Source organism: Heloderma suspectum, chromosome 2 (genome assembly GCF_057233095.1).
Source record: "Heloderma suspectum isolate Gila_16-S chromosome 2, 16-S_ref, whole genome shotgun sequence".
Lineage (NCBI taxonomy): Eukaryota > Metazoa > Chordata > Lepidosauria > Squamata > Helodermatidae > Heloderma > Heloderma suspectum.
Window position 1 is genome coordinate 192,979,845 of NC_139459.1, and position 17,223 is coordinate 192,997,067.

Below are 17,223 nucleotides of genomic sequence, written 5' to 3' on the forward strand. Positions count from 1 at the left end.
CTCTGACAACTTTTTCCATAGAACTGTTTCCAAGATTTCTCACCGCAAAATAAATTGTTTAAAAATCAGGCAATGACGTCATTCCCCTCCGCTGCCCATCCCACCCACTCTTCCCATTTTATTGTCCCAGGGTGTTGTTGCTGTTTTTTAAGAGAGAGACAGAGAGACTGGATAACAAACTGTCCCTTTGGATCTGTGTCTCCTAAGACACCACTTCCTACTGGCCAGGAGCAATAACAGTCTGTATACTGGGCCAGTTGTTTCTGCCCCCTCTCTCCCCAGAGAAGGGGTGTGATTGTGTGCTATGGTATTGTTACCCTAAGGCCACTGTTTATAGTGCTTGCGTCTTCAGCTCAACAGGTTCCTCAGGAGGCTCTGGGGGACCACTAGTTTCAGCCAGCTGGTCACCTTTGAGGATAGACAGGCGCTCTGAGATGCCACGCATCCGGGGGAAGAGGATGAAGTCGTATACGAAGCCACCTATCACACCGCCAATGATTGGTCCAACCCAATACACCTAAAAAGGAGAAGAAAAAACACATGGAGCTTTTCTACATGAAGCTGTTAATTACTGTCTCTACTTTTGGTTTCATTGCAGAATTGAGATCTGAGCAATACACAGAGTTTTTCCTTTCCTGCCTTTCCACTACATAATCTCTAGGTGGCACTATGCTATAGTGGAATATTGCAATCACACAAGTAGTAAAATACCTTCTGCTTTCAGAAATAATACCGCATTTCCCCCACTCTAGAAAAAACCTGGAAGAGTGCTCTTAAAAAAAAAGTGAAACTGGAGGATCATGACTTAAGTCTAAAGAACCCACAAACAACCATGAGCAAGGAATCATGAATGCATAGTAAATGCCTCGTGTAGAAAAACTCATGGAAAACGGAAGCAATGAGATATGAGGGGCTTGGAAATAACATTGCAGAAAAACTTCAGGCTGTCTTTCAGCTTATGTTAAAAAGGTGGTAGAATAAGTTGGGGAAGTTTGGAGGTGGCAACATTCAGGGCTGCCCTATTATTAAGCAGAATGAGGCGGCCACCTCGGGTAGCAGATGCTGGGTGGCGGAAAGTGGAAACATGGTGTTGGATGGTAGGGCTTTGTGTGCCATGTTGCCTGCCTGCTGCCCTCAAGTGCAGTGGAAGATGCTGCCACACTGGGGTCAGATTCAACTGCCAATGTAGTCAGTGTCTCTGCATGGAAATGGGAGGAGCACCACCTTGTCCTTTGTCTCAGTCAGCAAAATGTCTTGGGCCATCGCTGGGACCACTTCAGACTGCAGGAGGATTGTGTGTAAAAGCAACTAGAACAGCAGAGAGATAAGGGTCTCTCCAAACTGGGAGAATGGGCATCAAAATTGCAAATGAGGTTCAATGTAGGCAAGTGTAGAGTGATGCATGTTGGGGCAAAAAATCCCAGCTTCAAGTCCATTTCCAGGCCCGATTCAAAGTGCTGGTGTTAACATTCCAAGCCCTTAACGGCTTGGGGCCAGGTTACCTGAAGGATCGCCTCCTCCCATATGTGCCTGCCCGGACCTTAAGGTCATCATCAGCGGCCCTTCTCCGTGAGCCCCTGCCAAAGGAAGTGAGGCGGGTGGCTACTAGGAGGAGGGCTTTTTCTGCTGTGGCACCCCGGCTCTGGAATGAGCTCCCTAGTGAGGTCCGCCTGGCGCCTACATTGTATTCCTTTCGGCGCCAGGTGAAGACCTTTTTATTTTCCCAGGCATTTTAGCATTTTAGCTTTCTAAATTTTTATCTTTGCTGTTTTAAATCTGTATTTTAAACTCCTGCACTGCTGCTAGGTTTTATTGTGGTTGTATTGTTATATTGTGGTTTTAATGTTCTATATATTTTAAATTGATTTATTGTGTGTTGCTTGGATTTAATTTTTGTGAACCGCCCAGAGAGCTTTGGCTATTGGGCGGTATAGAAATGAAATAAATAAATAAATAAATAAAGTATAAGCTGATGGGATCGGAGTTAATGGTGACTGAAAGAGATCTTGGTGTTGCGGTGGACGGCTCGATGAAAATGGCAAACCGATGTGTGGCAGCTGTGAAAAGACAAACTCCATGCTAGGCATAATTAGGAAGAAATTGAGAATAAAATTGCCAATATCATACCACCCTTATCACATCTATAGTGCGACGACACTTGCAATACTGTGCACTAAAAAAGATATAGAGTTGGAAAAAGTGCAGAAAAGGGCAACTAGAATGATCAAGGAGCTGGAGCAACTCCCCTGTGAGGGAAGGTGACATAGCTGGGATTGTTTAGCTTGGAGAAAAAGTGAGTAAGGGGAGACATGAGGAGGTGTGCAAAATTACGCATGGTGTGGAGAAGGTAGACAGGGAGACATTTTTCTCCCTCTCTTATAATACTAGGGCCTAGGGTCATCCCATGAAGCTGATTGGTGGGAGATTCAGGACAGATAAAAGGAAGGACTTCGTCACACAGCATGTAGGTAAATGATGGAATTGGCTACCACAAGACATGGTGATGGCCACCAATTTGGATGGATTTAAAAAGGGGTTAGGCAAATTCATGGAGGATAAGGCTATCAATGGCTACTAGTCCTGATGGCTATATGCTGCCTCCAGTGCCAGAAGCAGTATACCTATGTACACCAGATGTTGGGGGAAATGGGCAGGAGGGTGCTGTTGCACTCATGTCCTGGTTGTGGGTTTCCCATGGGCAGCAGTTGGCCACTGTGTGAACAGAATGCTGGACTAGATGGACCCTTGGTCTGATGCAGCAGGGCTCTTCTTATATTCTTATGTTCTTATAAGTTTAGCGCACTCCCTGCTGTGCTAGTTTACTACATAAAAGAGAGCCTTTTACACTGGGGAGTAGCCAAAAATATGTTCTCATGCCTGGACCCCATGCAGTCCGTAGTGGTAAAGTCCAGAATTCTACCAACTCAGGTTGTTTCCACACTAGAGCCCTTTTAGTGCTGCTGAGGCTTTGCTTTTCCACAACTAGCTAAAAGTGCAATTAAACTGCAGATTTCAGTAGTGGAATAGCACTATTTCCCTATAAAAATGAAAAGAAAAACAAATAATCAAAGGAAATTAGCAATCAAAGCCCAGCCTCCACCCCTGAACAGAAATTGACAAATTAAGAGAGGCTGTTGAAAGGGCAACAAATAGATATCCATTATTAGTCCACCACCTGCACTGACCAAGAAGCAATTAAAACAGGCTGAACCAGAAATCAGGAAGTGTTTTAATTGTCAGCAAAGGAGCACTTAAAAACCTCAATAACACTTTGTTGTCTACACTAGATAGGCCGGCGCTTGTCATTGCATTTTATTACCGAAAGTCACCAAGAATCAAAACTTAAAAAGCACAAAGGACAACACACAAAAAAACACTGGGATACAATGGGCTAACAATGGCATCCCCTGGATTCTCCAGGGGAGTGAAAAAAGGATGGCAATTCCAGAGAAAAAGGCCAGTGTGGAAACTAGGGTCTATTCCCACATTCTGCACTAAGCGTGCTTCTAGATCTGAGGGCTCCTAGCGCTACCAGTCAAAAGGCACGGCGCAGCTATTCCGTCTTTTCCTCAATGGATTTTTTGTGGAAAGAAAAAAGACAGGAAAAGCAGTGGGAAAACATCGTTGTCTGGCCACACACAGGCCCCTCCACCGAAAAATTCTGTGAATGAGGCAACTGCACAATAAAAGCCTTGTTGGGAGCACCCTAAGACTGGGGACACTTTTTTCAGAGCATGCCATTTCCAGCCAGAGGGCCCCTAAGCACTACCAATTAGAAGGCATTGTGTAGCTATTCTGACTTTTTCTCCATAACAGATTTTCTTCGGCAAGAGAAAAGAGGGAAGAAGTGGTAGAAAAGCATAGGAGGTTATGAGTGGAAGATGATGATGTCTGGACCCCCTGTAAAATTCCATGAATGAGGTAGGTCCAATAAAAGACTCATCTGGAAGCAGCCAGAGTGGTGAAGGTAGTTTAAAAGAATGGTCACTATCTTGTGGTGTGCACAATCTTCCCACTTCTAAACATATTTTGCAGGTTTTAAAAAATTGGCCTGGTTCACATGTCGCATGAGATGTTGTCTTGTGCGATGTGTGCTGGTGCATGCTGCCCGATCGCTACCACTGCAAGTGGGAGCGGCTAAAGAACCCAGCGACACTCATTCCCTGAGCTGTTTGCCACGACTGCAAACCAGGAACTCTGGTTTGTCTCTCCTCTGGCTGTGGGTTCCCACTCTGGCTTGTCAGGGGAGAGACAAGCCAGAGTTCCTGATTCGCACATGATGGCAAACAACCGTCGGTTGTTGTGTTGTGCAAACTGGGTCATTGTTTCCAAAATCCGTAACAACTGTTTGTTCAGAGGTGACAATGGGGCAGGCGTACGCATAAAGCCTCTGTCAAATGCCTCTCAGCTCTCTTAAGATATTACTGTCTGTCCTCATCCTAGGCAGTGTTTGTACCAATACTGTTTGCTTTTGCTTTTTGCTTTTCTTGTCTTGTCTTTTCAGTATGCCCCGCCTTGTCTTATGTTTATGTGCCCCTCTTCATGTGTGTGCAGTTCACGTGTGTAAGGAGATATACAGGAATTACTTGCCAGTAAATGTTCCATCCTGACATTTCAAGGGAAACCTTGAAGGGATAGACATTGCGGAGGATATCACCCAGGACTTGGTAAGGGCTATACCAGCTATTCTAGGCTGTCCTGGCACATATACTAGGAAAAATATCTGGTACAGAGTCAATACAGAGCTAGAACAGGCAGTTCATGGCTTTGTTTATTCTACTTTTAAATGTCAGAAGCTCTGTTCAAATGTTAGCAGCTCTGCTCTCCTGTCAGACCATGTTATCCTACCAATATGGGAATCTTCTGCTAGTATCATCTTCTATCTGGGGTAACACAGATGTATAGGGTGCTTCCATATCACCAGGGCTGGCCTTACGGGAGGGCGAGCTGGGTGGTTGCCTGGGGTGCTGAGCTGAGGGGTTGCCAAGATGAGCTCAGTGGCTTTGTTTTTTTTAATGTACTGTCTGCAGTGAACTAGGATGGCAAAAAGCAAGTGTCCATAAGCTTGTTTTCAAGGTTCTACAGGTTGTTTGGGTACTAACTACAAAAATGACCTTCCTTCAATTAGCTTCAAAGTATGTTTCTTTTTAAATGTCCACTTTGATGTCATTTGCGCTAGGTAAAATTAGTGGAACACAACTTGACTTTGCAGCAACGTTACTGAGCATTTAGCACTTCAAATACCGTAAATGCTATAAGCGCTATATAAATAATAATAATAAAATAATGCTGTAAGCTTTAAGAGGCCAGCTGGATACCTTTTTATATTTATAATTATTCTTTATTATGTTTAAAGATGAAATAGTGGATATTCTAAAATAAAGGATACTTACCAAAAGATAGGAACTGCTACAAAACAATTTTTTTAAATAAGTATAACCTGTGATAGTTCTGGTGTGCTGCACAGTGGACTGCCACTGCACCGAATGTGGCTTTTCGAATTTTGGCTTGTGCAAACTGAAGCACAGTGGCTGAGGGATCAAGGTTTTGAGCAATGTCATTCTTGATGGGCATCACACCTGCACCAGGGCCCATAAATCCTCTGGGTGGCCCTGCAAAACTGACTGTGGGGGAGGGGGGAGCACCAAAGGCACTCCTCGCCCAGGGCACTATTTATCCTAGGACTGGCCCTGCATATCACCATTGACACAAGCACTCCCCTGAAGCGGACCCAATCATTTCACCCTCATGCCCAATCTGAACTTTGCATCTACAGAGAGACCTGCAAGCTGTCCTGCCCAGCACTGCCTGGATGAGTGGGGCCACAATGGCAGATGGGTGTCCTTGGTGTTCTGGGGGCGGGGAGGGGGCTGTCCCAGAAGGTATGGACTAGAGCCTTTGTGGGTGCAGGCTTAGTCAGCCTGGAGCTTTCTCCACAACCCTTGGCTTGATATGCTGGTACACACCCGGTCATGTCAGCCTACTTTCTTACCCCTAGAAACCGTCTCCTTACCCAGTGGTTGGTGAAGTTGCGGGTGATGACAGCAGGGGCGAAGGACCGGGCGGGATTCATGCCAGCTCCTGTGTAGTACATCTGCAAGAGAGTAGGGTTAGGATGGAGAAACTGTTTCTCCCTGTATCTCAGGCCATCCACATGTCCCTAAACCTCAAGCCAGTCCAAAGCCCTTCCTAAAGGATTGCTGGGATTCCTATGAAATAGTCTAGCCCTCTCAATTCAGAACACTCTCATAGGTTGTCACAGCCCTGCAAAACTGCAGCCACATGGAGGGACTGTAGACACTTTGGTTGGCAGCCATAATTCATTCTATGAGTGTTTTCACACCACTTCTCTAGTTTTACTCCCAGCTAGGGGCCACCCCGAGACGCAAGCTGGAAATCATTTTGATGTTGTTTTACAGGTTCCAAATGCCTGCTCCAGGGACCTCTACAGCAAAGGAGCTGAAATTATTTCTTGTGTTGCAAACAGATGGAAGAATAACCAAGTAGGCTGGTGGTAAGTATGGAGCAGGCAGTGCTGCATGGGGCTGATCCTACAAGCAAGGTAGAATGAGGGCGGTCAGGACGGAGACTGTTTAGCCCCGCCCTTCCTTGTCTTATAGCTGGTACCACATCTGTGCTTCTCACACACTGAGTCATTACCCCAAAGAGGTGTCCAAGTGTGAGGGAGAAGCCCACAGCTAGTGCCACAGATCCCATGCGCCCATTCCGTCTCTCGTCATAGGTGGCGAAGATGCAGAGGACAAACTGTAGGGTCAAGAAGATCTCCACAACGGTAGCTTGGCCTACATTTAAACTGGGATGCATCTGCAGCCAAGAAGACACAGAAAAGGATAGAACTGTGAGGGAATGACAGAAGCCAATGCCTCCTTTCATCCCCTACTCGTCTGACCTCTCAAAATAGTACAACAGAGTTACTGACATTGTGCCCAGAGAGGTTCGCCTTGCTTGTCAACGCTCCGTATTGAAGGCAGCATTAATTGCACCTATCCCATGCATAGCAGATGTTTATGAAGCTAAACCAAATTTGGATGTGGAGATTTTGGTAAAGCATTTAATAGGTGGCCACTGTCTGCTAGACTTGGCTCTAGTCACATTAGAGGCTGGGCAAGGCAGAGGTAGAGCGGGGTAAGGCAGTGGGGTAAGGGAGTGGGGTAAGGGAGTGGGGCGGGGGGGGGGGAGGAAAAGCCAGAAGGTAAAAACAACAACACCAGGATGCCTGTAGCCAGGAGTAGAATCCCTGGGATCCTTAGACCAATAAGAAAGCCTGTCAGGGAGTATCACCTGACTTGCTCCGGCCTATTGGTGTAAAGAGTCTCTCTCACGGTGTGGGTGGTCTCCTTTAGCCACAGGTGAGTGGTGAGTGAAACCCCACTTGGCAATCCCCAAGAACAGATCCACCAGAGGCTCAAGTCATGACATTGTCTTACCACTTTAGACCTCCCATCTATTAAATTTCATCTAATTTATGAAACTAATTCACTCAATTAAAATTGATGAATGAGCCTTTAATCTTCATGGACTATATGAATCATACTAACTTGTCTTTAGGCACCCTAGGCAAATCCATATTTCCATAGAATAATTCAGTTTGGGGACCCCCAAAAGCCATATAGTTTGCCTTCCCTATTCCCACCAAAAAGCAGGATCCACTTTCTACCCCAACAGAGCTCAGCCTATGCAATTCAGACTGCTGTGTGACACAAGTAGGAAGTGAATGTAGAATTGCAACGTTTTAGAGTTGGAAGGGACCACAAAGGCCATCTAATCCTCCCCACTGCCAATGCAGGAAATTTGCTGCTGCAACAGATAAGTGCTTAAAAATCTCTGACGAAGGAGAGTCCACCACCTTCTGAGGCAATCTGACCCACTCTTGAACAGCTCATACCATCAGGAAGCTCTTCTTAATATTAATTGAAATCCCTTTCCTTATAATTTGAACCCTATGAGCAACAGACAATACATTTGCTGCATCATCTATGTGGCAGCCCTTCAGATATTTGAAGACTGCTGTCATATCCCCTCTTAATAATCTCTTCTCCAGGCCAAACACACCCAACTCCTTCAACCTTTTCCCACAGGACTTGGTCTCCATCCCCCTCACCATGGTCACCTTGTGAGCTTCATGGCTGAATGAAGATTTGAACCCAGGTCCTAGTCCAACCACTACACTACACTGCCCCCTTAAAATGACATGCCCAGATTAAGACTGTATCAACATTAGAATTGCTGGGAATGTGCATCAGCCTTTTTCATATTAGAAGTAGGAGGAAGCCAGGCTCAAGCTAGTGGAAAACACAGAGGCTTCTGCTCTGATTTTATGTTTGTACCCACCCTTATTTTGATCATAATCCTAGACAATGTAAATCTTGTATCCCCAGACTGGTTACTATCTTTCTTGGTCTTCTCTATACTGGTTTCTTTCACTTCTTTATTTAGAAGCCCAAACTGGCTATACACCTTTCTCCATTAAGGAATTAAGGCAGAATAGGTCTTTATTTCTTTGGCTCAGCTGTCCCAATCTTCAGCACAACTATCCTGAATTGAACATCTCCCAAACTGAAGAAGTCAAACGCTAGTACAGTGTATGACACATATTAGTGTATGATACAGCCCAAATCCTTAAGAATGGCTAGAATAGCCCCAACATTGTTTCTGAGGGAAGTGTGAGCATAGGCAACCCCACTGGTCTGGAACAGGACTGTGTGGGTGTCATGACATGCTTCCAAGGGATTCTAAGATCCATCAACAGGCATACCCACAGATCTGACATTTGGTATCAAACCAACTCCTCAAATGTGGAAACATGACATCTGAACTAAGGTAAGGAGAGGGATTCTAAGGCACACTGATGGAAAACTGATTTAGAAAATTTGAATCCACTCAACCTGTGATGGAATTCAAATTTTCAAAATACATTCCTCATCCCTTGAAAATTAGAATGTTCACCCAGATAACTGACATTTGAATATTTAAAATATGCAGCTCAAATGCAGGATTTGCAGATTCAACCTGTCTAATTCAAAGGCTTTCCAGCTCAGCTGAAAAGCTGTGTTTCTCCTTTATCGCTATAAGCATTGTTGTGCTTCCTACCTAATGATACATATCCCTCCTGTACCAGTGGGCATGTCTAAAGTTTGTTTCTACAAACCCTGCCTTTCTATGGATAGTAGGATGGCCATGTATGCATCACTTAAAAAGAGGACAAAAGAGGGCACAGATTTGTATAAATGTGTATGCTAATATATATATGCAAATTTAGACATGCTTATAACAATTTAAATAGAAATACAATACATCCCACCACAGTGGGGAAGGCTACGAGCAGGTCACCTGTCTGAATGCTCAGTCTGCTGTGTAGGTGCTAGCTGATGATGGTCAAGGCTCTGCTCTCTCTTCTTATGCTTCTTTGTCTTTAAACTGGACTTGGGCTGGACAGCCCATCAAATAGAACAGGGGCAGGCAAACCTTTTGGGCTGTGGGCACATCTGGCAATTTGAGAACTTGTCATGGGCACCAGCACAAAATGGCTGCCACAGGAGGCTTGGAAAAGGACAAGTCACCTGCCCAAAAGGCTGAGTACAAGGCAGATGTTTGGGTCTGAGCCCCAACACACTAAACAACTGCTTTGAACCCACAGTTTCCAACACCAACAGAAACCTATTTCACAGCAATCCTAGCTGCCAGTAAGAAAATGTGTTGTTGTTTTAAAGTGGGAGGGGTAGAGCACTTTGGCAGGCACCAAGAAAGGTGTCCAGGGGTGCATTGGTGCCCATGGGCACCATGGTTCCTATCCCTGAAATAGAGGAGGCTTTCAAATAAAAGAGGGCATATGGCCACCCTAAAGTGGTTACACTAGAAAAATAATCCCATCATATTGAGATCCCAACTCAGGGGGAGGGGGGGAGCTATGGTCAGTTGCTTCATTGCCAGCACCTTTGGTAACTGCAGTCAATCCATAAGATGAAAAGTCAGGTATTATTACACAAAACTGTAACTCCTAGTAAATGTGGCTTGCTTCCCTAAATGGCATTCTGATGAGTTAGTAGAATGAACTGAGGCATCAGAGCATATGTGGCTGAGTGCATAGTTCAGAACAGGTGTCAGAGGAACTACCACCCAGCCCATGAAACCAGAGGAGGTATTCATGACAGGTGGCTTTCTGTTTCATTTTTCAAAATATTGTGAAGCCTTTAGGCTGCAGTCCTATGCAAGCTTAACGTATTCAGGAGTGTGCTGTTCGTTAACTAGAATCTGTAAGACATCCTATCTAGAAGTTAAGTCACACCCCTGGTCTTGAAACAGAGACAGAACTATAAAGCAGGCCACCACATAGGAACATAGGAAGCTACCTTATACTGGGTCAGACCACTGGCCCATCTAGCCCAGTACTGTCGACACTGACTGGCAGCGGCTCTCCAGGGTTTCAGGCAGGATTCTTTCCTTGCCCTACCTGGAGAAGCTAGGGATCGAACCTGGGACCTATTGCATGCAAATCATGTGCTCTGTCACATTGAACTACATCCCCTCCTGAGCTTCACGCTAAAATATATTGATAATTTGGCCCCTCCCCTCTTGCCTTTGGCCCTTCCCAGCACTGGAATGTGGCCCCAGAGAGCTTCTCCAAAACTGAATGCGGCCTTTGCACTGTAAGAGGTTCGATACCCCTTCTGTAGCACATGAAGTAGAATCTTGCCTAGAAAAACGTATGCCACAATAAGGCTGCACTGCTATATTCAGTTGAATTCAATGGGACTTATTTTCAAGTAGGCATTATAAGGTTGCACTGTTAATATAGGCACTGTAAGGCACTGTAGGACTCTATTGTTTATCTGCTATAATAGACACTTCCCTGGATGTTGTCTTTATTATACAGAGAACGAGTTTTTCCATTAAGTGCAGTCCTGAATCGGCTGGAAATCAATGTCATTGGGTGAACCTGAGTTCTAATGGTATGAGACAGGAAGAAAAAGTATCTTCATCTACTTTTTACACATCACAGATGATTTTATAAACCTTTAATCCCTGAGTCGTCTTTTTCTACACTAAAAAGCCTCAGATGCTTAGAGCCTTTCCTCATAGGGCAAGTGCTCCAATCCCTTGATAATGTTGGATGTCCTGTTCTGCATCTTCTTGATATCTTTTGGAGTTAGTTTCACCAGGCCCGTGCACAGTATTACAAGTGCAGCAACACTGATTTATGTCATTGATCAAGTGTCATTGATTTATGACACTTGCTATCATTCTATTTTCAGTCATTTTCCTAATACTGCCTAGCTTGGCATTTGCCTGGCTTTTTCATCTCCAGTGCACAGTGAGTTGACATTTTCATTATGCTATCCGTTACAACCGCAAGATCTCTTTCCAGGTTAATTACCGCTGGTTCAGATCCCATCAGTAGATATCTGGTTAGGATTTTTTGTCCCAATGTGTATCATGTATGCTTATTTTACAACAGTGGAGGCTGGTGGCCCCAATCTTGGTAGGGCTGTGAATCCACTCCGGGCTCCAGCCAGAACCATCCAGAACTCCAAAGAAGCCATCCAAGGTGCTGAACCCTATCTCCAAAATAGTTTCAGCACCCTGGACAGCCCCCCAAGTTCTGGCTGGCTCTGACCGAAACCCAGAATGGATTGATAGCATCACCAAAATCAGACCCACCAGCGTCCACTGCTTTACATCAGCGGTTGGGCTTTCATCAAGAGATGAGGGGCATTTTTGTACTGAAAAGGTTAATGGGGATGCTTCCTAAATCAATCTATGATGTAAATGTAAAACCTCCGCTGGCTACAGGATTGCTCTTCCACATTCCGTCTGACAATGGCAGTGTTCTCACACATGGCAAAACCAGCAGGCAAGAAGCCTCAAAGGCGCTTGTCAGCTGCATGTGTGAAAACCCCTTTAGGGCACAATTGTATGCATGTTTAGAAAGAAAAAGACTTTTTTCTTTCTAAATATGCATAGGATTGCACCTTTAGAGGCAAGGTTCCTGCAATAAATACAACAGGAGCCTTTCTTTCAGATGTCAGTTGGATTGATTTACATTAGCCCTATCTGTACATCTGTTGATTCAAAGTAATAGAACTAGTACCACAATGATCTCACACAAAATGCCTTGGATACCCCGCAGCCCCCCCTGACTTTCCTCCCCCTTCTCGCAAGCACCTTTCTCTGCGTGTCTCTCCCTCCTTTTCTGTCACTCATCATCCTGTCCAGCAGACACTCTGTAATTCTTATCAAATCCTCCCGTGTTCCTTTGTACTCTCCCTCTCTTCTCTCGAAGTACACATAGACATAGGCAGGCAAAGACTGTTCCGTGCAATCTGGCTCTCCCTCACTGATGAACCCAAATTCATGTTGATAAACTAGCTCTCAGTCCAAGAGAATAGCTGAGACAGAAATCATTTGCATTTCTTATGAAAGCATATAGATCCTCACCCCAGACCCTAGGTAGTAACTCTGCTCTCCTAGATCTTGAAATTAAAGAGGCCTCCTTACATGGGATGCTAAAAAACACTCTCCTTCTTCCAGCACTCCTGGAATTGTCCCTAATAATTCAGATTTTAAAAGCCAGCCTGTATTGCCCTTTAGTGGACCCCTCACACATAGCAATACTATCTGTTCCTAGCTCTAAGGATGTCACCCTCCTCAAACACGCTCCCAGGCAGTTTTGCATGTTCCAGTTTACCGTGTTGAGTGCCAGGTTACCCCGCAGCGCTGCTGGCGTGACTCCGTAAAGCACAGCGGCGCCAGCCACTCCTCCGAACATCTGGGCAACCACGTAGAAGACAGCACGGAAGAGGGAGAGCTGAGACCCCAGCAGGAAGGCCACTGTGACAGCTGGATTGATGTGAGCTCCGCTCACGTGGCCTAGAGACTGCACCATGGTGGCTGCCACCAAACCGAAGGCCAGGGCCACCTGGAGAACGTTAAGGGGGCCGATGACCCAGCGCAGTGAGGCTCCCAGGCCGAAAAAGACATAGAACATGGTGCCAAAGAACTCGGCAAAGACAGCCCTCCAAAAGGAGGATGAGCGTGCCTCCCACATGATGAGGCGGGAGGCATGAGAGGGTGGCGTGCAGTGGCAGCAGGACGATCTTCAAGCTCACTGCTGCTCCCCCCACCACCTAAGCCCACCGCTTTCTGCTGCAGCTGGGAGCTTTATAAGGCTCCCTAGCCCAGCCCAGCCCAGGAGGTGGGAACTCTGTCTGACTGGGGTCTTGTAACTCTTCACTGCCTGGCTGAGGAATCTGTGATGGCCCTTATAAAGGCTCTGGGTGCAAGGAAGTTCCCAAATCCTGCCATCAGAACTTTGATCCCTAATAAGCCAAGCCTTGCCTGTATTTCCACTTTCCCCCTTTCCCCTAGGGTCACCCATCTCTCAGCTAAGAGGCTTCATTATGGGGGTTTCTTGTTAGCAACTGCAGGGGAAGAATCAATCATTATTCTCAACAAGTATGCTTTCGCATAACAGGGGGGAACAGATTTGTGAGTGTTCTCTGGAGTGTCAGTATTTGCGGTGCTCCTTGGTGTGGAGGAAGGCATCTGCCCTGCTCCCCGTCCTAGGACAATTTCAAAAAGGGACTTCCACAAGTGGCAAACTGTCCCATGGCCTTGTGGAAATGCCTCCAAAGCTCCTCTGTATGCCATGCCATTATCCTTCCCCAGGCAAGGAATTCAAGACAGATGCCGTCTGTCTGCACTGCAGCCAACATTCTGGGCAGAATGCAGGAGGGAGGGAGCTGCTCCAATGCATGAGTGCTATCATCGTGGACAGTGTGGCTAATGAGTTATAGATGTGCAGGCACTCAAATATGGTTCAGAATGCAAGCCATGCACTTTCAGCCAACCCTGGCACCCCTAGCCCTCCTCAAGTTGCCCAAGCAATCCTAACTCTGAGGAATATGCTGTTAGGGAGGAGGTCATGCTTAGGCCTTGTAGCGTTGGTTCAACAATGGAAAGGCAGGCTGATAAGCAAATCTAACTGGTAAGAGAGAGGCTAGTAACTTCATTCTAGTAAACACATCGGGTTGGATTCAGACTTAGTCATGTTTAGAGCAGATCCACTGCAGTAAATGGGACCTAACTTAGTCATGACAGACTTGTCCCATCTGTATCCAACCCAGGATGTACATTGTACACATGGCGATTTTAACAGATAGTTGCAGATCTCTGCTGTGTACCTGCTTAAAAAAATCCTTTATTACGCATAATGTGTCTTTTGTGTGTTTCCTCACACTATGGAAATGCTCTAGGGTCAATTGGAGTCAACAGCCTCCATGCATTTCTACAGTGTATGCAAGACTAATAAGGCATGTGTATATGCTTCAAGCACTGCTGTTTTAGCACTTACACAACATGAGCCTGTAACATGTTATCTGTTAAAACTGCAACTTGAGACGCAGCTCTAATTGTTATTGAAAGCTACGGGACTTATTTCCAAGTAAAGGGGGTTGGAGCTTTTGTGCTGGAGATTTCCAATCGACTGTGATGGCCGATACCCCTGATTTGATTACATCACACCCTTTTTTCTTAGCAAGGCAATGGCCTTCAGATGACTGCAACCAACCTGAGTTCTTTTCTCCCCACAACAGGAATCCTGGAACATTCTATTGCAGAAAGAGACGCTCCTTGGAAGGTGGGTATGATCCATGTCAGGGCAGAAGGGAAATCTGGATCTCCTGGTAGATCTGTGGGTCTTGTGGTAGGTTGGCAAGTACGTCTGACTCCCAATTTTTTAACAACAGCAACAACAAAATGATTCCTCTCCACTCCCCAAATTATACTGCTGAAATGAAGAAAGCGTGGGAGTAACTAGGAATGGATTTTTGTCTGAAAGGACTGTGAGCGCCATTCAGTTCTGGTACTCAAAACAAATTCCTAGGCTCCGAATTCTTTAATTCTAAGTGTGTCTTTTGCACCAGGCTCCTGCTGATGGATCTCAGAGTTGTAGTAAGAAACAAAGTAGACCCCACAAGCCTGAAATCTGCCCACCTCTGATCTGAATTTTAGCTATGACTGAAATCATTATTCTTTGAACTGACTCATATATTTAAAACTGGACTTTTAAACTGAATTAACCTCTTTATAGGCTAATGCCATGGTACTGTTATAAATAATGGGCATAATCCATCAAAACTTAAGCATTTTTAAATCCCATTGATTTCAGCAGGAGACCATTTAAACACATATATAACCCTCCCATTGAAGCTAAAACACCTAGCTTGGCTAAAATGCACCCCAAACTTTGTGCACGTTCAAGCGATGAATTTGAGATGATTTTCCAAGCAACAAAATATTTGGATGTGTTACCTAATCAACCAAAAAGGTTGCCTCTTTTTTAAGTATTCTAAAAAGATCTTTATTGAGATAGTGTCATATTTATTTCTAACTGATTGAAGGTGCAATTCTATACTGAAGATATACTGAGGGGCTATCGGAGTCAACAGAACCCCCGCCACGCCAGCAGAATGCAAGATATGCTGCCACCACAGACAATACATCGGAAGAGCACCTCAGATGCACCGATGTGGAGGAGTCACCAGAAAGGCATCTTCAGCATCCTGAATGCACATCCCATCACCGTGTGTCCCACCTAATGTGTTGGTTAGGCCCCAACACCAAACTCAGGACCAGTATGGTGGCTGTGGTAGTGTGTAGGTCCCCCCTATTCCGCTATGCGGCAAATGGTTTCCCGTGGCATGTAAGCTACAGCCTCCTGCACTTACGTTGTGCCTCCCGCTTTTGTATTGACGTGCATGTATTTGGCTCCCCTCACTCTAGTCTCAGTCCTTCACAGCCATAAGGGGGAGGGGCAGAAGTATATTCCTGCGTGGTTTCTAGCTGGTGGGGGGAAAGGCATTCCCTTGGTAAGATTTTTGAGGTTTGAGAGCTGTGTGCTCCTTGCCTGCTTCCCTCTGCCCTTATCCCCCGCCGTTATCCTGGACTTTCCTGACCAATACTGGGGGATGGGGTGCGTTCATGTGTCTCCAGAACTCTGCTGATGATCCCTTTTTCAATAAACCAAGCTACTGGGAAATGGGGGCGGGGGGGACTTCTTGTATGTGAATTTGAACCAATGACCTCCAGAACACATTTGTGGCTGCTTGACAGACTGCCCCACAGCATTCCCTTACTGGTTGCTGCTGCCTGGTTTTATCATGGCTCTCATCCTTTGTGGGAAGGTGAAATGTCTTTCCATGAGGGGATTCAAATCAGCAACCTCCTGAGTGTGTTTGTTCCTGCTTCAACAGACAACACCACAGGGCTCCCTTGGCTATGCCTGTGGCTACTATTGATGCCTCTGCATTTCTTGTCTGTTGAGGGTAAGGAGACATGACAAACATATCCCCAGCTCAGCCACACATGTGGCTGCCTCCATGTCTGCATGGTATGTTGGCAACATTGTTGGCAGAGTAGGCTATGTTGGTATTTCCAGGGGCATTGAAGCCATGTCTGTTCTTTTCTGGTGGTGTTTTTCCCCTCCCTTCCTGGACTGAGCATGCATAGGCTACAGAGGCCATTCCACCAACAAAGCGGAGGTGTATCTCTTCGCACGCGTGCACACACGTGCACAGCAAGCAAAACTGAAGTATAGGATTGCTCTTCAAATACACAATTAGCAAGTCAAAAGCAATACTGATGAATTTCTATGGATATCATTGGACATTTTCTTCTCAGTGGATTTGTACATCTTGAAACTGCCTTAATCGTTCAACCCTGATTAGAAGAAGGAAAAAAGAAAGAAAGAGAGAGAGAGAGAGAGAGAGAAAGAAGAAAGACAGACAGACAGACAGATATCATAGAATAGCAGGGTTGGAAGGGGCCTATAAGACCATCGAGTCCAACCCCCTGCTCAATGCAGGAATCCAAGTCAAGAAAGAAAGAAAGAAAGAAAGAAAGAAAGAAAGAAAGACAGACAGAAAGACAGAAAGTTTCCAAAAAGCAGGTTAGACCAAGTTGTGCTGTGCTGAGATCAGGACCATTCAAAAGCTTGATTCAAGATGTGTAAATCTGTATGGGGGAAAAACACAAGCTGTGTTGACTTCAGCATGTTGAAAACAGCCATGAGAACCTGCCTTTATTTGCACGTCATGTGCTTAGGACTGAAGTATCAGACACATTTGACCAGTTGCTATGCCTAATTTATACTGTCTAATGTGCCACTGCAAAGGGGTTCCCTCCAGTTCTGATAATGCTTTTCAT

The 17,223-nt window shown here is 45.5% G+C and overlaps 1 protein-coding gene across 1 annotated transcript; it reads right to left on the reverse strand.

The window, feature by feature from the left end:
• MIP (major intrinsic protein of lens fiber) lies at window positions 1-13,257 on the reverse strand. Its single transcript, XM_084837114.1, has 4 exons — window positions 12,707-13,257; window positions 6,661-6,825; window positions 6,014-6,094; window positions 1-517 (listed from the first exon to the last, which is right to left on the reverse strand). The coding sequence occupies exons 1-4, from the start codon at window positions 13,064-13,066 to the stop codon at window positions 332-334; spliced, it is 792 nt and encodes a 263-aa protein (XP_084693240.1). The 5' UTR covers window positions 13,067-13,257; the 3' UTR covers window positions 1-331.
• Window positions 13,258-17,223: the final 3,966 nt, after the last annotated feature.

What these genes read in the sequence shown, in the direction of transcription:
- MIP (XM_084837114.1), bottom strand. Translation starts at nt 13,066, where the DNA reads ATGTGGGAGGCACGCTCATCCTCCTTTTGGAGGGCTGTCTTTGCCGAG. An exon ending in CACTTGGACACCTCTTTGGG is followed by an intron (nt 6,095 to 6,660) that starts GTAATGACTCAG and finishes ACTCTCTTGCAG; the next exon opens with ATGTACTACACAGGAGCTGG. An exon ending in GCAACTTCACCAACCACTGG is followed by an intron (nt 518 to 6,013) that starts GTAAGGAGACGG and finishes TCTCCTTTTTAG; the next exon opens with GTGTATTGGGTTGGACCAAT.